General features: G+C 55.8%; 5 protein-coding genes across 5 annotated transcripts; 3 read left to right on the forward strand and 2 right to left on the reverse strand.

Annotated features, from left to right (window-relative positions):
- Positions 1–4813: 4813 nt before the first annotated feature.
- GCG54_00009726 (uncharacterized protein) lies at positions 4814–5567 on the forward strand (the record flags this gene model as incomplete). The annotated part of the gene is made up of 2 exons (XM_045409665.1): positions 4814–5484; positions 5537–5567. 2 exons carry the CDS (start codon positions 4814–4816, stop codon positions 5565–5567), a joined length of 702 nt encoding a protein of 233 aa, XP_045262189.1.
- Positions 5568–7228: 1661 nt separating this feature from the next.
- Positions 7229–8202, reverse strand: GCG54_00009727 (putative acyltransferase; the record flags this gene model as incomplete). The annotated part of the gene is made up of 2 exons (XM_045409666.1): positions 7229–7647; positions 7710–8202. The coding sequence occupies 2 exons, from the start codon at positions 8200–8202 to the stop codon at positions 7229–7231; spliced, it is 912 nt and encodes a 303-aa protein (XP_045262190.1).
- Positions 8203–12735: 4533 nt separating this feature from the next.
- Positions 12736–14367, forward strand: GCG54_00009728 (uncharacterized protein; the record flags this gene model as incomplete). Its single annotated transcript, XM_045409667.1, has 5 exons — positions 12736–13003; positions 13062–13149; positions 13218–13658; positions 13900–14217; positions 14283–14367. The coding sequence occupies 5 exons, from the start codon at positions 12736–12738 to the stop codon at positions 14365–14367; spliced, it is 1200 nt and encodes a 399-aa protein (XP_045262191.1).
- A 632-nt stretch (positions 14368–14999) lies between these two features.
- Positions 15000–16881, forward strand: GCG54_00009729 (Eukaryotic translation initiation factor 3 subunit D; the record flags this gene model as incomplete). Its single annotated transcript, XM_045409668.1, has 3 exons — positions 15000–15213; positions 15272–16517; positions 16587–16881. The coding sequence occupies 3 exons, from the start codon at positions 15000–15002 to the stop codon at positions 16879–16881; spliced, it is 1755 nt and encodes a 584-aa protein (XP_045262192.1).
- Positions 16882–17797: 916 nt separating this feature from the next.
- Positions 17798–18819, reverse strand: GCG54_00009730 (Pre-rRNA-processing protein PNO1; the record flags this gene model as incomplete). Its single annotated transcript, XM_045409669.1, has 5 exons — positions 17798–17982; positions 18044–18142; positions 18201–18395; positions 18455–18536; positions 18601–18819. The coding sequence occupies 5 exons, from the start codon at positions 18817–18819 to the stop codon at positions 17798–17800; spliced, it is 780 nt and encodes a 259-aa protein (XP_045262193.1).
- Between the last annotated feature and the right edge of the window lie 564 nt (positions 18820–19383).

The raw sequence follows: 19383 nt of genomic DNA on the forward strand, positions 1-19383 counted from the left end.
AATTGCCCGGAACGTGTTTCCAGACCCAAGGGAGAGAGACCAGAAACGACAGCCCAAAGTTTGGCACCGGAATGGCCACATGGGAAAGTTTGCTCCCGTCTGTCTCCCTGGGCTCGGGCTGCGGGCTGGCTTGGTTAGTTTGCGTCTTAGATACAGGCCTGCCCGCACGCACGACACGACTATGGTCTTCATGAATGCTGGCCCTTCCGCTCCAGGGGTCCAAATGCCATCCCACAAACTCGCCTATCCCATCTTCGGTCTCGTGCATTTCAGTTCAGCCCCCGCCGCTCCCTTCCCCTCCGGCCCACCGACGCCGAAGCCGAGGCGGATACAGACGGCCAGGTCGGGTTCTCAGCACACGCATCACTGTCCACAGTACCTGCAAACCGGACAATCAAGCGTTACGTACTCGCAACAGGGCCAATACTCTGGCATGATGAGGCACCGCAGGTGGCCCCAAGCACTAAGATGTGTGCTAGGAGCTAGAGGTGGTACCGTCACTGGGGCTTCCCGCGCCAGCCCATGCCATAGTGGTAAGACACCATCACCTGGTCTCCCCATCCCAAGCCGCTTTCCTGCAACTTGGACACGCTGCTTGTTGCTCACACCATCACGACGTTTCTGTGGCTTTGCTTTTGTCCTATCGTGCCACAGAGCAGCTTCTTCGTACTTGCTACCTACTGTTCACCGTTGCATTCGCGGCACTCCGGCACCTGTGCCAGTTGTGCTTGACCCCGCCGACCTCTAGAGTGCATCCCATTCCCTTTTTTTTTTTTTTTTCCTTCGTCTTTTCTGAACCACCTCCGCGCTGAGCATTCGAGCCGTTGAGGCACCGCTGCCGGCATCTAACATGTCACCCCTCTCATGCTTCTGGGGCTGCGAATCGGGGTGAAGGCTACAAAGATCGTCGATGGTCCATCCTGGGATGGATCCCTTCGAGAATGCAAACGACTGGCATTTGGCTCCTTGGGATTGCGTTGATCTACATCGAGCGTCCCCAGTCCGGGGTGTCTCAGGTAGAAGGCGAGTGCCAGAAAGATTGGACGCGCCTCCAAGCTGACTGCTCTGCCCGGGACGGATGGAGTTCGGTGCCGGCAGTTTCAACGCTTCAGCAGGCCTGGACATGAAAACCGCCTCACACTTGCACGGTAATCATGGATCAACAAGTGCAACCGTTTCCGCTAGCCTCTCGCTGCTCGTAAACATTGGAACCGTTGAAGGACCCGCATGCCATTGCCGCCATTTCCCTCTGTCTCGAGGTGCGACATACGTCAAATGGGTTTGCATAGCCGCAATCGATTGACGACCACCCACTATCAAAGGCGACAGCTTACTAGGGTGCTGGGTAGGCTTTACCATTTCGCCCGTAGCCGCTGTGTTTGCCAACACCTTCCAAGCCGTCTGATCAATGTTCGCCTAGGGAGAGAATTGTGGCCGCGAGTTTTGATGCGGATGGCATCCAAGAATAAGACCTGGCACAGCAACAGCAGTTCAGCAACCCTTTCGCGGAACCTATCATGCAACATGCCCCGGTCTGCATCTGCATCTCAGTCCTGCATCTGCTCACCGGTACACACAAGACTCGTCGGAGGTGAGTTGAGAGGTGTGTCATCTGTTTCTACACACACACACACACACACACACACACACACACACACACACACACACACACACACACACACATACGCATATCGTCATCAGCTTGGTCAGATGGATGGGCACTGTCGTCCCAAGTGCTGCAAAGAAGGCGAGGGAAAGAAAGAGGAAACGCAGCCAGCCGTCTGCGAGTACCTTATTTCCCGGCGTCTGAGGTGCCGTGGAACGAGTAAGCGGGAGGTCTGGAGACCGAGGACAGCGGCGATACGAAAGGCGAGTGTGCTCCGCCTGCCGCTGCGTACGCTAGACCACAAAATACCTATCAACTCGACGCAAAGGGAGATGAAATCCAGACAAGGGAGCTTGGAAGTGTCGAGGGCAGTCTCGGCTTCTCAACTGTTCCATTTTTGGCCACGTTCAGTCGCGTCCAACGGCAGAGCACGCCAAATATTGGCACCACCCTCTCACGACGTCCATCCGGCATGCACCTCCACCGCCTCCGCCTCCGTCTCTTCTCACATCCACCTCCCGCCGACGTCGTCCACCGCTCGCTCCATCGCTGTCAGGTTCGAACTGGGAACAGTGCTATCGATCAAGCAGGCTGGGCAGGCTCGACCCCGAAATCTCCAAAACGCCCGCGCCAAGCGTTCTGCCCGCATGATGCTTGCCAATCCCGTCATCCCTAGCATCTTTACCCAATCGGCGGCAGGGTGACGAAAGGATCCCGCGGGTGACAGAATTGGACGAGTGCACCATCCCCGAGCATCGAATCGCTTCAATCTGCATCCTTCTCACTCGTTGTGGGGTGGGCAGTGTGGACATTGAACCACCATCCTTCCCCTCCAAACGTCCTGCTTGATCTCTTTTTATCTTCCGTCCTGCACCTTGTCTCACTATTTACCCTTCGGCCTCCGCCCACTCGCTCATGTCAACGTCGCCCACCTGCCGTGCTCCCGGCGTCCCATCACCTTCTTCCAGACTTTCCATCATCTCCATCTCGAGTATCCCTGCCATGATACTCTACTCTCCCAGACCGCTGGCTTCCCCGAAAGCCCCCTTGTCATTGAACCAGGAGCGTGCCTATGAAAGGCTAGTCTACCTCATCCACGGGCTGGGGTAAACGGCGCCGAATCGAGATCCGTCCTTCGAAATGATCTTCCATCCACGCTGCCCACGGCACACAAGGCACCATGAACGTGCTACTCATGCCCCGCGGGCCTGCGCCTCGCGAAACATTCGGGTTAGCCAATGGAGCCGCCATCTCTCTAGGCCACCAATCTTCTCAGTCGTCCCTTGTGTCGTCAACCGCACAGATTGCATTGATGACTGATCGGGGTTAGGTCCCGTGCATGATCGACTTCATTCCTGCTCAAGATCGACGCCTGGTGTAAACTGTTCGTCCCAAGCTCAAAGTGGCTGTCTTTCTTCCTTCCCAAAAAGCCACCGCCGGGTCTTGGGTCACAACTCCCCATCAAATGCTCGGAAGTGGGCCGGCGGCGGCACTCTCAGTCCCTCTCCCAGTCTCTGTCTCTCACACATCGAGACTTCCCACGCCTGTCATCCCAAACATGCCAGGAGCTCAGACTCTGAAAGTTTCTGTCTAGAATTTAGCCGCCTCTTTGCGGCAACCCCAGACAACCTTAACGACTCATGTTACTGCATGTCTGCCTCCGGACAGGCATCGTGCTGGTGGTTGGGAAATCCTCTCTGCCCCAGAGCCATCCTTGGCTTCTAACCCTGTGCCTCAATCCGGGCTCGGGTAAGTTCAAGGTAGTGCCGTGGCCACGGATCGCCGAGTCAGGTGGACGTTTTTGTTTGCAGGACCCTGCTCTCAAGGCTGTTTCCGAGGTCCTCCTCTATGCTTCGATGCCGATGTTGTCTGGCATTGAAGACGCCATTCAGACGGTATTCTCAACCAGAACCGAACTAGACCCAGATGTCTTGGTTCCACTTCGTTGCGATCTTCATGTTAGTCTAGCAGCTCTCCCCGCGTTCTCGATCTGCAGTTGCGGTGAGCCAGGTGATCGACAGCTGCCGTGGTTCAGAGAGGCCATCCAACTGGTGCAGACATAAGCAAGTGACCTGCGGGGACCGACTCCCATCACTCAGTTCTGGCTACGGCAATTGAGTTTGTCGCCTTGATTAGTGCACTCTCCAAGGTTAGAGTACCATTCGAAGTCAGGATGGCTTTCTTGGCATGGCAATAAGACACGGGACAATCCCTTGAACCCGCATGCTACTCGCAACTTGACCTGGCGCAAATTCATCTAAGCCTCCATGCCTACCACGGTCTGTCTGATAAAATACTGGCGTCGGCAGAGAAATGGCATGCATTAACATCGCCGGCGATGCAGAACTGAAGCAGAGTATATTATTAAGTTTTGTGACCTTCGTCACAAGGCCAGGGGCAGCGTGTCACCGCCCTATCAATATCTGGGGGAGTCCGGATAGGGTGTGCCTCGACTAACGGCGCTGTTGTCAGTAGCCGCCGGTCTGAAGTTGGGACCGACGTCTCAGACGAAGAGCTGCCTTTTCTAGCCACAGCCTTCTGCGAACCACGCGAGAAGTTGTGTCGTTTTACCTCTGAGACACGCTGCAAGTCTCGCAACGTTCAGGTTCGCCGTGAAAAATCGCTTCGTTGGCGCACCTTTGGGCGTTGAATCCAATCAGAGCTCAGATAAGCCATGTGATGCCGGTTTCTCTTTGGTCGAACGTAGAACTTCGCGCTGGAATTGAGGGGTGAGGTTGTTGTTGAATGGCCATGTTTCGTTGGAGCGAAACCGAGTGGCTCACTGCGACTCTTGTGTCGCGAACTTCCCATTCCAGCCCCCCGGCCCCATTTTGCAATGTGTGGACTTGTCTGTTTCTGCAATGCATATCGCGAGAAAGAGGAAATAAAGAAAACAAGAAACAAAACACGAGCGTCATGGACCACCATTCCAGGCCTGAATTGTTGTTCAAGAATTACGGCGATGAGACAGACAGACACAAGAACTGCAAGTTTGTAAGCAGGGATGGGATGGTTGGGTGGTGGGGCATCAGTTCACAACACTCTACCAAGTCCAAAAATTCGCACGGAGCGCGGACAGACACTGCTGCTTTTGCACCGTTACCTAAGCCAAAAGACGCGTCTCGGGAGGAAGGACAAAAACAATACCCAAGATTCGCAGAAGCTTTGTTTCCGTCGCTGTGAGTCGCTCGCCGCGAGCCGTCATCCATGTCATCGATAACGGCCGAAACACCAATCGCCGGAGCTGCCGCTGCCGCTGCCGCCGAGGACGGACGGGCCGGCGGCAGCCCGGCGTCGCCGTCACAGTCGCCGGCCTCCGCCCGAGCCGTTCCGTCCGGCGTGACGGTCGTCTTCGCGGAGCGCAAAAGGACCGGGCGCATCGCCGGCGCCAAGTACAAAGCAGACGGCACCCCTTACAAACGCCCCGGCCCACCGCCCAAACCCGTAGAGGAGCGCGCGCGCTACCAGGCCCGTGGGCCGCTGAAGCGCATGGAGAGGTCGTACACGGACCAGAAGCGCAGGGAGGTCGTCATGTTCCTGCAGAACCACAAAATCCGCGTGACGGACGAGAACGACATACGCGCGCGCAAGGGCTGGAACGGCGGCCGCGAGGACCAGCAACCGCCCGAGGAGCCCGGGTACCGGTGGCCGACGCTGAAGGAGACGTCCGACTGGTTCAAGGTCCCCGAGCGGACCGTCCACAGCTGGTGGAAGCGGCGGCAGAAGATCCTCGGGAACGCGCCGAATAAGTTGACCAAGGCCGAGAAGAGACGAATGGCCGAGGAGGAAGAAAGGAGGCGGAAGGAGGCGGAGGAGCGGAGGGAGCAGTTGAGTGCGATCGGCTGGCCGACGGAGGCCTTGCCGGAGGTGATTCCCGGGTATGAGGGGGCCTGGCAGAGGGCATCGGAGGATGTACGGATGCAGATTCAGGGTCTACCGCAACCCAGGGCCGGCGAGATGAGCTCACGGGCAAGTGCGTGGAGCGTCGCAGCAGCAACGTTTTCTCATGGTTTACCACCCGTCTCTCCAGCTCCGCGCGCTGTGCTGCCGGTTTCTCGGTCTCCCGCTCCGTATGCGCTGCTACCCGCTTCCCAATCACCGACCCCTCGAATGCTACTGCCGGCTTCTCAATCCCCCGCTCCCCGTGTACTTCTACCAGCACCTCCGAGGACCGAGAACATTTCGGCGGGGAAAAGAACGCCAACCCCGACCACAGACGCCTCCGCGCCGTCTTCCACGACAGCAACACCCGCAGCCATCAGAGAGACCACGGAGGAAAGAGAGCAACTCAACATACTGGCAAGAGAGGCCATGGCTGCCTCTGCGGGTAGTACACCAGATGCTTGAAGGCAATTGAGCCAAGATGCTGAAAAGGGGGGTTTTTGGCTTGCAGTTCAACGTTTACTGGCTGATTAGGAAGCATGGAGTTAATTGTCAGAGGAAAAAAAGTGTTTACGAGGAAGAAATTGGAATCAGAAGCAAGGTTTTAATATATAATACAACAGAAGAACCGGATGGGCTCGAGGCTCTCCCAGGATTCATAGCAACTGAAGTTCTATGACAATGTCTCTCCCTGATGCATACGCCAAACTTGCGTGCGATATTCTGTGAATGTGAAGATATCCGGTCAGTAAATCCTGCCTCGGCCTTTTGTTTGTTATTTCACAATGTGTGTAGATCAAGTGTCTACGGAGGAAGAAGCCACAGCCCGTTCACGATACAGGTAGCTCGTGAACCACGTCCGCCGGCGACGCATAAACAGGCCGCAAATTCGGACTCGGGAGCAAAGCCATGGTATTCGAACTTAGCGCATGGTTCTAATAGTTGCAATTAACACGAGTAGTCACATACACTACTATACATGACGGAATGTACGACCTTGTTCCCGTGATTCCGGCAGAAGTTGCCATTCAGACGCCTGTCATGACCACCTTTGCTCATGCCGTTATCGACAGAACTCGCCGGTAGAGGGTACAGTTTGATAGCTTCCGCTGTATTTAGCTCAGCTAGGTGCTTCCGGTCTCCTCACGGCGGATGACGAGATAGTTGTCATAAAACCGCCATCATCACCTCAGTCTGACGTTTATTGGCGATCGCCTTGTTGAACGTATCTCCCTGTGAGACACGGGGGCTCTTCCGTTTGGCCGCCCCCGTTCATTGGTGTGACTTGATGCTCTCTAACGGTTGGGCTATTCTGCAAGACATCTGATCCATCGATGCCGCTGTGCCTAACCTATTGGCAAATCACCTTGACGACATCATGGCGTTGGGCGCCTGCGCGTTGGGCTCGCGTCCGTCTTCATGTGGCGCCAAGGTGTCAATAGATCACGCGGTATCTGAAAAGTCTGGGGACCAGCAAACATTGTTTTGTTGGCCGAAAGCTCCCGCATGTCGACTACATGCCAAACATGCACATGTACGGAGTTCATCTCTCGGTTGGCTTTGATTTCGGGAATATATTTTATTTAATTAGGTGGTCTTCTGGGGTAAAAACCTCTCGTAATCGACCGACTCATTATGATCTCGACAGACTTGATGCTGCCACATTGCGCTGTTCTCATCGCACAAAGAGTTGGGCGTGGGCAGCGAAGAGTTTGCTACGCATGGCTTCTTCAGATAGCCTCATGCCGTAGACGCCCACTCAGCCTTCTTCACGTCCAGCCACTCCCCCTTTTCAACCCAAACATTCTCAAGCCACTTGGCCAGTTTCTCGTCATCGGTCGGCAGAGTCTCAAGCGGAAACCTTCGCACATGGACGTGGAATTTGTATCCAAGCCTAGAGCTGAGTCCGGGGACGCTGAGGGTGTCCCACATGGTCGGTGCAGCATGAAACTCGTCGCCCCTCTGGTACGCGATGGTGATGTCGTACACTGCCTTGACATGAGAGGCCTTTCTGAGATGCTGCACGGTGGTGATGAAGCCTTTAGTTCTTGGGTAGAGTAGATGCATCGGCTGCGGACGCCCCGACTCCTTGCACCAGACGATTGACTGCTCGTACTTCTTCTTTGTGAAGCGGGTGGCCTCGCTGAAGCTGATGAGCCCTGCACTAGGTCAGTTGCCATCTTCACAGTCTCGGGATGGGCCCTCGCCAGCAGCTACTCACAAGTTGGCCATTGCCTATTAACGATGCCCGAGAAGGCTCTGTCGAGTTCATGCCTGTCCTTGGACCAGTTGCGGCTCACCATGGGCATGCCCATCGCCCACAAACCCCAGCCCAGGAACGGTACGATCCGCAACTGAATCTTGGCAAAGTAGCGACACCGACCGAGCATCCCGGCCTTGATGGCCAAGGCCTGGATCATGTAAAAGTCTGCCCATCCGACGTGGTTGGCGACCACGACGGCCGACTCTCCGCGCGGAATAGCATCACCGGAGAAGGTGATGTTTGCGCCGTTGAAACGCTCGAAGATGATCTGGATCCAGTACCACACGGTCTCGGCGATCCTCGAAGACGAGTTGTAGACGAAGTCGGGGAAGAACCATTTAAACGGCAGCTGGAGGGAAATGGCGGTGTCGGCCAGCAGCAGCCAGAGCACCCACGGCGCCAAGATTGCGGCTCCCCGGAAGTGAGTGATCATATTACCGTTGCCGGCCATGACGATGACCGACGTGTGGATAACCAACTCCGTCGTCAAGGCTCAAGTCGAAAGCGACAGCGACAGCGAAAGCGAAGCGAAACAATCCAATTCGCTACCTTACGGTAAGGGCACGTTCTGGTACCTTCAGCTCTGGAAATCTGTTCGCAAGTCGCAGCTTTTGGGCAGTAAAAGTCTCCGCCAAAAAAAGTAAGCAATAAAGTTGTTGACTATGTCCTGTTCGTACTATGCGACGGACAGTAGCGGGAGCAAAAGAGACGACGGTTCGAAGCGCGGCTGAGTGATCTACCTACTGGCCTTTCCTCCCCCCAGGGGTACCTCGCCCTGGGATGGGAATGTTTCGAAAGGGAGCCGCGTGCGCGTGACTTTCCGCGCCAGTTCTTGGAGAGGGCGTTTTGGAACAAGCTTAGGGCAGTGGGTAGTGAGTGTGATCTGGGGTTCAACTCGTCTCGGAGATGTGCGCGCCTCTCCCGCCGCTCGGTCGTTGAGGCAAGCACAAGCTACCGCCGTGTTCCCTGTCTGCTTTGATCGACAAGGAGTCTTTTAAGCTCTGGTTCTAGGCGATCATGGGCTGAGGATATTCCATTCGATAGACATGATTGCGACTGCAAGATGCACAGAAGACTCGGGCGAAAAGGAAACATAGTACCGCAATGGCTCGTTCTCGACTAGCAGAATCGCCGGTCCCGCCGGGGTTCCCAAGTGGGATACGGTATGACGGCATAGACTTTTTTTTTTGTCGGGCGAGAGAACCGTCGTCCATCTTTGGAGCCGATGAACGGCACGTTGAACTCTGTTCCTTAATAATGGCAACGAGGATGAGTGGCCCCTCCATAATCCCCCAATTGTGGAGCCAGGGGTTTCCCTTTCTCCCATGCCGCGGAGTGCTTGCTGATCACATGGGCCGAGTCGAGTATCCGTACCTGGTATGGAAGATGCAGTCCAGCCAGAAGCCAGGGGTGAGACGTCAAAGTGCCAGCGGACCGTGATCCGACAAATGCACGACGTGTGCCGACACGGATTTGACAATGACAGGACAGCGACACACGGACTGGTGCTCATGTGTCAAAAGAGGTGGCGGCAGAAATGTCAAAATAGCAACACCCAGGAAGTCGGCCGGGTTCGCATTATTGAAGTAGGAGGTTGAGATAAGGGACTCTTGGCTTTTCTCAAGCTCGTCCGATGTTGATGCAGCAGCCATTGGGTTTTTGCCATGGTCACTCGAGCCATACCGAGGCTTAATATCCGTACTGCGGAAGGAACTTGCGCAAGGTACATAAACATAACATACATGCTGATGCTGCATGGGGCGCGGCATGGCGTGGGCCGGGTTTTGGTGGTCGCTTAAGAGATATTCCTGCGAGATTTCAAGATTCGTATACCCGCGTCGGTCGGGTCTCTGGTCTTGGCTTTCGCTCGACTGCGCGCATGGCCGCAGCTAAGGTTGGGCTGGGATTCAGCTCGTCAAGCAGGCCGTCGCAGGCTGCCGGGATCTCATGCTGTTGGGGAGGTGATTCGAGAGGCTGGGCCAGTCATGGGGTTCTTGTTACGGGCGTATGAAGGCGTTGGATATTGGTCCCAAGGCATCACCGAGTCTCAGGGCTGTCGTGGCCACCTTACCTAGGTAGACAGGCCTATGGATGTCTTGACCTGCCCGGCAGGCCTTCTCGACTCGACCCTGGCCTGCCCTGAACTGAGCGGACAAGCTCGGAGCTCACCCCGACGCGACGAGACGGTGTTTGGTGTTTGGTGTTTCCTGGCGGGCGTTGGAAATTTCCAACAGCTCTGCTCTGCAGGGACCGGAGCTGTGGGCGACCACTCTGAGTCAAGCAAGTCACCCCAAGTGGGTGCTCCGTACTAAGGTGAGCCCTCTGGAAGGCTTGTGGGGGCCAGCCGCTGCTCCCGAAGAAACAGAGCGGCCAACAAGATCGAATCCAGGATGCTTCCCGCGCATGTACTTATACGCAGCACACCTACCGCAGTAAGGTATGAGTATGGAGTAAGGTACCTACCTACTTCAGTGCCATGCCCTGCCCTGACCTGACCTTAGGTACCCTGTGCCTGCGAATAGGAACCCCTCCAGTGCTGGCCCCGCCTGAATGGAAGCTGGCCCGGCGCGCTCTTTGTCAAAGGGCAGAACCTAGGTAGCTTCATGTTGCTGCTAGTCAAGCTTCTTCCTCTTCTCCTGGCCTCGATTCGATAAAGTATCGTACTTGAGATGTCTGCCTCGATCGGGCCCCCTCCTCGACTAAGGCGCATTGGATACCTGGACAACGAAAGGAAGCTCGGAAATCTTGAGACCTTTTTGACTTTGTCCGAATCTCACGCGGATTCAAGCTCGATGCTGCAGCTGCTCCCTACTCTGCTCTACTCTACTGCATTACGACTAAATTCTCATACCCCCTCCCCTCTTAAACCCTCCTCACATCCTAAGGTAGCTAGCTACCTAAGGTTACTGTAGATGAGCTCTCTGAATAATAGAGCAAGAATTCCCGCTGCGGCTTTTTACCGCCTTTTCTGACCAACACAAGAATTTCCCCTCTTCCTCTCTGCTCTCACCCTCCTACCATCCCATTCGGGCCTGCATACTGCGTACTGAGCGTGGTGGACAGGTACCGAAAACCAGGATCAGTACGGATACACCGCACCTGGCCCTGAGTTGACCGCTGGGCAGTGGGCGGACGCAGCAGTTGGAGTCCAAGTCAGGGTCGAGACCAACGCCTCCTCCACGGTCTGCGCCTTTCGAGCGAACCCCGCCGCCACCATAGCCTAGCAAGGAGCCAAGCCGAGCCCAGTACCGGCGCCAGACATAAATACAAATCACTCTGGCGTCTTCTTCGTGCCTCTGTCGACTCAAAGGGCCACGGGAATTACAGACCATCTCAGTAGCCCTACGCTTTACCCGGTGGCCAGATCGATAGGCTTGCCGCCGTTCCGCCGCGACATATCTCTCTCTCTCAATCTACGTACGTCTACGCCTACATCCACATCTACAAACCCTGGGTACGGTACATTGCCCAGATTTGCGCTTCGTTGCATTGCGTGGTTGCTGCGTGGGCACGCCGATGATCCCGAAAAAGCAACGACCTCGGAGCCCTTGTCACCGCAGCCAGGCCAGACCAGCAGCCAGGAAGACGACCTGCCTAACAAACCAACCTCTGCTCTGATCAGTTCTGTTTCCAGCCAGTACCTTGGCCCAGCCTACCGAAAAGACAAGCGGAATCCGCTCCTTGATCGAATTTCAACGAGTCGCATACGGAAATCGACCAAAGCCACCCTTTCATAGTTCGCATTCCTCGCCTCCTCTTAGCGGACTGGATTCAACTTGATCCGAACGGCGGCCTGCTTCTGCTTCTGCTTGTGTTCCAGCTGCTGCTGCTGCTGAGACCCCGCGTTTCTTCCCAACTGCTTGTCCGCCGCCCGTCCTTTTGCGGCTTCTTATCGTCCATACCCGACTCGACTCGCCTGGTCTCGACTGCCGGGCTGGCTGTCTGTCATCCTGTTCGCTCACCCTCCTGCTGCTGCTCTCCGCTTCCGCCATACTTGTCTTAGAAGAGCGGCGGTAGCGCCTGTTCTCGTCATCTCGATTCGCGACAGCATTAGCCACCACGCACACCTTGCCTTACGCACCTGCATCTGCACCTGAAAACCACCACACGGCCACAGCAAAAGCTCAGAAGCGAAAAAGGGTTATCTCGCCCCCGTCTCTTCGGTTTGCTGTCGGGTCTCCCTCTGTCTCTGGCTGCTGCTCCGCTTCCGCCGTCATCCGTTCTCTACCTCGTCTTCGTCGCCTCAGCTTTCCCTATCTACCTACTCCCACGACCACACCTATCTCACACACACACACTCTCTCTCCGCCATTCCTCCAACCCCTCTTCCCCAACCGAAAAGCCCATCATTAGGCGGGCAGTTCAAAAAAGGGGAGCTTCGCTGCAACCATCCCCAGACCTAGATCAAGACGCACGACATCGTCTTCGTCTGGAGTGTGTCAAACAAATCTAAAACAGGGCGGACCAGTCTTCCCTACATGACCCCGACCCTTAGCCTGCCCACGCCCTGCTCATCCCCCTCACCGCGCCGCATTGTATCCTCAGACAGCTCGGACGCCAGAATTGGGTTTCAAGTGCGGGATCAATTTCTTTCCAAATAACCATAATCGCGGCCCGGCAAACAGCGAGCGCATGATACAGGCCTCTGAATCTGGACGGCTCAATCCTCTCCCATTACACATCTCCCCCTTGCTGTGACGGCTCGCAGTCGCCGTCGTCCAACAGCCACGCATTGCCAGACGAATCGGGAGTCTGTCCGCCGCGCATCCAATCTTCCAAGGTAAGCCCTGAAGTCCATCCATCCGGTTCCTTTTCTGTCATCACTGCGAGCTGCGCCTCGAGCCGGGCGCACCTATTTGAAAAAGAGCCCACTCCCGCCATAAAGACGGGCCAAGTAACGCGCAAGACACCCTCATGACGACATGAGTCGCAACCGTTCTTCTTAAACGTGGTCGCTTGACGGCGACGCTTCTTGAACGACAAAATGACTGACTTGGGCAACATAGCTGCTTATCGCTCCCCGCCGAACCCTTCGTCGTCTCCAGCACGCAAGCAGTCGTCTGGCTCGCTATACGAGAGGGCAGCGATGGCTTCCTCGTTGTCGCCTGACCAGTACGGGAAGGCGCCGCAACAATTGCCGTACAGTGGCGGCTCCGGTAACGGTGGTGGTGGTTCCGACCAGGAGAAGGGGCCCCTGAGCTCGTTGAACCTCGGTTTCCTCAAATCCTTGACGGAAAAGAGGACGACACGTGGTAGGATACCTCAAGATCAGGTGCCAGCGGTCCAGAATCTAACAATCGAGCCTTGCAGATGGCAATCCGCCCAAGAGGAGAGGGCCGAAGCCCGATAGTAAGCCGGCTCTGACCAGGAGACAAGAACTGAACCGTCAAGCGCAACGGTAAGCTACGATTGCCTCGATAAGCAATCATCACGGGATTGCATCAGTTACTGACAGTGCGATGACAGCACGCATCGTGAGAGAAAAGAGCTATATATCAAGGCTCTGGAAGACGAAGTGCTGAGACTAAAAGAGATCTTCAGCAATATTTCGCAAGACAAGGACAAAGTGGCCGAGGAGAACAGACAACTGAAGCAGATTCTGGCCCAAAACGGCATCCCTCTCTCGCACTACGGCGATGACATGATCAGCAACCCCAGCGCAGGATACACGTCCAGCGCCAGTGTGTCTGGCCACAGCTACGGCCAAAACGCGTACACGCCGCCGATGACATCCACGACAGCGCCATCGGTGTCGCCCTCGTCTCACGGTCCGTCTCACTCCCACTCCCACGGTCCGCCCCCTCCCCTTCCTCAGATGATGGGCGGTCAGCAGCTGCAAAACATGCAGGAGCAGAATTCTGGCAGAAATGTGGACTTTGAGCAAGCGGGCATTGACTTCGTCTTAACGTACGATAACCACCACCCCTCGAAGGCATACCTATCACCTCCCCCGCAGTGAAAATAAGCCGTTGTTCATGCCACCAATTCTGGTCACCGCCGGGAGTCGCGTGGTGTGAGCGATGATTATCGAAGACAAAAAAAACACAGTTACGGAAGGGCTTGCTAACGAGTGCGATTTCATCGAGGGTATGTACAGTCTCGAGAAACCCTGCATGAATCACATGCCCTGGCTACTAGAGAGATCAAGCGAGATGGGCGGCGAACCCTGCGGCCACGCACTCATGGCCTCGTGCCCCCCGGCGCCTTTCCCCGAGTTGACGCCCGACATCCCGTTCGGATACAGTAACGTCAACGGGGACTTGGATTCTCAGCAGAGAACGTGGGAAGTGAGCAAGGGCAGTCTTTCAGCCCTGTTGGACCTTAGCAAGAAGCTCAACCTCGATGGAGAGGTCACGCCCGTCATGGCCTGGGGCATGGTTCTCGGCCACCCCCGGTGCCATGAGCTCCGCGCCGAGGACTTCAACAAGCTCACTGACGAGCTCAAGGACAAGGTCCGATGCTACGGGTATGTGCTCCGTCCGATGTCTCTTGTTCTTCTTGCATGTGAGCATGTTACTAACCTGTGCATAGCTTCGGCGCCGTGATGGAGGAGTTCGAGGTCAGGGATGCCCTGGAGAACGTCTTCTGCTCCCGACCTGAGATGATGGTCTACTGAGATTTCATTATCAAGATAGTTGAGCTGTGCCTTTGCTGGCCATGCGAGGGTGTGGTGTATATAAGGGATTCAAACAATCCCAGCCTGTACTACTTATCTGATGAGATGCTCAAGCGGGAAACATGAGCGTATTCTGGGAACAACACTATTGATACCATGAATCGGTAATGAGGGTAAAGCAAATAGAAAATCAAAATCACGTATTGTTCGAAGATTCAGAGACCCTTTCTTTGTGACTCGAAACCTGACGGGACAGATGAATCAATCTGCAGGCATCGGCTTGGTTATTCACTGCCCGCAGACCGTGGACACAGGAAGGTAGCCGACCGCTCAGGTGGTGGTGGTGGCCCCGCGTCGCGTGGAAACGAGTGGATGCCAGTGGCCGCCAGGTGTCGCGCAGTGCACGAAATTTTGCCCGCTCTGCCCCACAAAGTTCACCCCACCAAAAACCGAACGTCGAAAATCGACGGCGAGAGGAGGCGCACACGGCACAGCCCAAACCCTTGAACGACTTTTCCCTCTCCAGAGCCGAATCGCTGCCCGCTGCCACCCGCAACAGCGCCCTTTAATACCGACTCCCCCCGAACGCTTGCGCAGCCCATCCGAGGACGCACTCACACACGTTCTTCATCATGGCTCAGGAAATCGACTGGGTCAAGCTCGTTGAGACTTGCCCGGCCGGCGACGGTTGGGGCCCGCCAGTCACCAGCGACACCACTCTGAATGGCGTCCCCTATGCGCCCTTCTCCAAGGGCGACAAGCTCGGTCGCATGGCCGACTGGACCTCCGAGGGCAAGGACAGAGATGGCCGTGGAGGAAGACAGCAGTACAACCGTAACTACCGTGGTAGGTGCACTCTTCGAGAACGAATGTCAAAAATATCGTCGCTAACATTCACCCGCAGACCAGCAAGTCTATGGTGCTGGCCACGCCATCTCCTTCAACGCCCCTCCCGCCGAGGACGAGTCCACATTCTCCGTTGTCAGCAACACCCGTGACAGCACCAAGACAAGATACGGCCGCGGCGCCGTCTTCACCCGCGGTGGCCGTGGTCAGCGCGGCGGAGCTGCCACCACCACCCGTGGTGGCCGCCAGGCCATCAACCGCACCCAGCAGGGCGGTCGTCAGGGCTACGGCGGCGGCGGCTTCGACCGTGGTGGCAGATCCGGCGGTGGCCAGCGCGGTCGCCGTTTCGGCTGGAAGGACTACGACAAGCCTGCCCGCAACCGTGACGCCAGTATCAACATCAAGGCCGACTGGAAGCTGCTTGAGGAGATCGACTTCAACCGTCTCGCCAAGCTCAACCTGGATGCCGACGAGGGCGAGGAGATCGACGCCTACGGCTTCGTCTACGGTTACGACCGCTCCTACGACAAGCCCCCTGTTAAGGGCACTGAGCGCAGGCTTAACGCTATTGACCGTGCCGCTTACAACGTTACCACCTCTTCCGATCCTGTGATCCAAGACCTTGCCGACAAGGGCGAGGCTACCATCTTCGCTACCGACAGCATTCTGTCCATGCTCATGTGCTCTCCCCGCTCCGTCTACCCCTGGGACATTGTCATCTCCGTCCAGGGCAACAAGGTCTTCATCGACAAGCGCGACAACGCTGCTCTCGACATGGTCACCGTCAACGAGAATGCCGCCGACGCTCCTCTTGACGCCGCCGACGGCAGCAAGGATGCCCTCAACCAGCCCGGCGCCCTGGCCGAGGAGGCTACCTACATCAACCACAACTTCGCCAACCAGGTCGTCATCGAGAACGAGACGCAGAAGCTGCAGTTCCCCCACGCCAACCCCTTCTACAACTCTTCCGAGGACACCGACCCCCCCGCCAGCAAGGCCTACAAGTACCGCAAGTTCGACCTGTCCACTAACGACGAGGAGGAGAACGTCTACCTTGTCGTCCGTACCGAGGTCGACGCCGTTCAGAAGAATGCCATCAGCGGCGACGACCAGCTCGTCACCCTGCACGCGCTCAACGAGTTCGACAGCAAGGCTCAGGGCAGCGGTGGTGCTCTTGACTGGAGGACCAAGCTTGTCAGCCAGCGTGGTGCCGTCGTGGCGACTGAGATGAAGAACAACTCCTGCAAGCTCGCCAGGTGGACTGTCCAGTCCATCCTTGCCCGTGCCGATGTCATGAAGCTTGGGTATGCCTTTCCCCATCAATTCCCCCCTCTTTCAAACATGTTAAACATGTGAGACTAACAATACCAAAGTTTCGTGTCTCGTGCCAACCCCAAGTCCAACGACAAGCACGTCATCCTCGGCGTCGTCGGCTGGAAGCCCCGCGACTTCGCCAACCAGATGAACCTGTCTCTCTCCAACGGTTGGGGTATTGTCCGCACTATTGCCGACATGTGCCTTAAGCGCGAGCAGGACGGTAAGTACGTGCTCGTCAAGGACCCCAACAAGTCCATCCTCCGTCTGTACGAGGTGCCCGCCGGCAGCCTCGACGAGGACGACGAGCAGGAGGAGGCCCCCCAGGAGGAGGGCGAGGGTGACGAGGAGTAAATCTGTCAAGCAGAATACACAAAACTACGAGAGAGTGAGAGAGCTACGGGGATTTGAATGCTCACATCTAACCTAACGAAATGGTGGTCGTGAAACGGAAGAAGACAAATTTGAGGTAGTCAGTAAGAGTGACCTGGGAAGGGGAAAAGTTTTCGTCCCCCTGATCGAGACGAATCGCCTGGATAAAGGGCTTGGCTTGCAGGTTGGCCGCCGGGTGAGCGGCCATTATGTAAAAAAGTCTTTTCGGCGGGTAGGCACGTATAGACGTCTATGGAGTAACGCATTATGGACATGGTTCGTTCCGCACTCAGACATGGACATTTGGTGACCTTTGTAGCCTCTGGGCATGTCGATGCTAGAGAGACCTATTATGTGTACCAGGCTTCTTTGGATTATAAGTCGGCGGCATGAGGATCATTTAGTGAAGTGACTGTCGCTTTCCCGTTGATTCCTTGTCTTTCATCTTCACTATCCTTTGCATCGTGTTTGCTGAAAACGAGTTGTGCGGATTTTACCACATCACACTGGGAAAATTCCTGAAATTCCATGTTGCAATAAGCGTGCTTGCGTCTCAGATTTTGACGGCTCCTTACTCGCTGTCAAGAGATGGAAGCAATGTCAGCAGTTCCTACGCATCGGACGAGTTGTACTGAGCAGCGTCTTCGGTCATCTGCCCCTCCAAACGCTTTATTCATAAAGGTTCACCTGCAGCACGACAATGATGGTTCAAGTGCTTCATCATATTTCCCTCCTGCCCATGTAATGATTTGGAATCTCTAAAATGCCCACAACGCCGGAGTCCATGACAGGATGTCGTTTCATGCCATCATTAAATCACCCAAGAGTCCTTTTAAAACTTTTCCTTCACTTTTCTTCTGTCCAATTCCAGCTTTTTTTGTTTGTTGGTATTCCCTCTCTAAAATCTCTCCTTCATGCGCGCAGCAACTGTTCTCAGGTTGCCGTAGACCTTGGAAGGAGGCTTTCCGAGAATCAAGCTCACGATGGATTCACGGGCCATGTGGATGTTCTTGTAGGCGCCGAGGATGTGGATCTTGCTGTCGGCCAGGACGATACGGGTTTTGCTGGCGTTCTCGATGGCGACTGCGTCTGCTGTTAGTGACGGTTTCTTGGGGGACGGGCTTGCAATATGCTAGCGACATACACTTCGTCTTGCCGTCCTTGCCTGCTATGCGACCGATAGCACGGCCCTGCGCCTCGTTGCCCATGACCTGCTTGACGTCTCGGATCTCGAAAGTTTCGACTATGGTAGTGTCAGCAACTGTTCTGTAATGTCTACTTTCCGCAAAAGCATTGCTTACTGTAAAGATCGTCTAGACGCAACAGCGCAATAGCATCGTCGACGTCGAAGCCCAGGGTAAAGGCCTTGACAAAGTCCTCGCCCTTCTGCAGGGCGCCGTCCTCGGTGGAGTGCTTGGAGGTACGGAGCTCGACCTGTTTCCTCCGCGGGTTCATGCGGACCTGAAGCTTGAGGTGCTCGACGAGAGGGGGGTAGACTGTGGGCGCGCATTCGTCAGACAAAGGCGATCATTAAAGACATTGTGCGAAAACGTACTCTTGGGCCAGGCAGACTTGAGGGGGGTGAAGCGGTGAGGAGGCACCGGGACCTTACGGGTCTCTATTCTGGTGACGGGGTCCTGGAGCAACGTTTAGTCCCTGATATCAAGAATTCCTCTTTCACGAGTATGTTGGTAGGCGCACAATGTCTCTAGCAGGCGCAAAGCGCGGGCGGTTCTCCTCGTCGACGACCATCTCGCTCTCCTCTCCGTTCTGGGGCACGCTGGGCATGATCGCATCCAGTTCTTCGGGCAGCGCAGTCGGCGCATCGAGCAGAAGCTCCTCGTCCTGCTGCTCCTCCTGGAAAGCAGCCTCGGGCGGCGGGGCGGCGATTTCCACCTGCTTGGCGGTAGGGGCGGGCATGATGGGCGGTTCGGAAGGGGATGTTGGTGGTCGCAGATTCCTAGGATCTTGGAACCGATTGCTGGAAATTCACAAGAACTCGCACTTGGATATCGTTTTTTTTCGGCCAGGGACTCCGGTTTGTGTGTCGGGGTGAGTCGGTCTGGCGGCGGCGGCGGGGGCAGGCGATTGTGAAGAAAAAAAGCGGCGGGTATCAATTGCAGACCAATTCGATTAAACTGCAATCCCAAATTTTTGTGTTTTTTCTTATCGATAAGCGGATAAGCAGAGACAGAGGCTCTTGGGTGAGGGGGGTGGAGGCACGGACTTGAGAAACGAAAGAGGGGACCAGAGCAGAGTGGAGGCTGGTATCCGTAGTGAACTGTGTGTCACCACCATCCTTGCTCAGCATGGCATCTTTTTGCAGCAATATCCATCCTGCTCGGTTGAGTCACAGCGCACGTTAATTGAGAGAGAGGCTGGCTTGAGTATTTCAAACTACCTGCAGGAAGATTCTTGGCTTTGGGGTTTCAAGGAATAACGTTGAGGGTTTAGGAAGACCAGGTACACAAGCTTCACCATGCA

The sequence above is a fragment of the Colletotrichum gloeosporioides genome (genome assembly GCF_011800055.1).
Source record: "Colletotrichum gloeosporioides strain Lc1 chromosome Unknown consensus_57, whole genome shotgun sequence".
Taxonomy (NCBI): Eukaryota; Fungi; Ascomycota; class Sordariomycetes; order Glomerellales; family Glomerellaceae; genus Colletotrichum; species Colletotrichum gloeosporioides.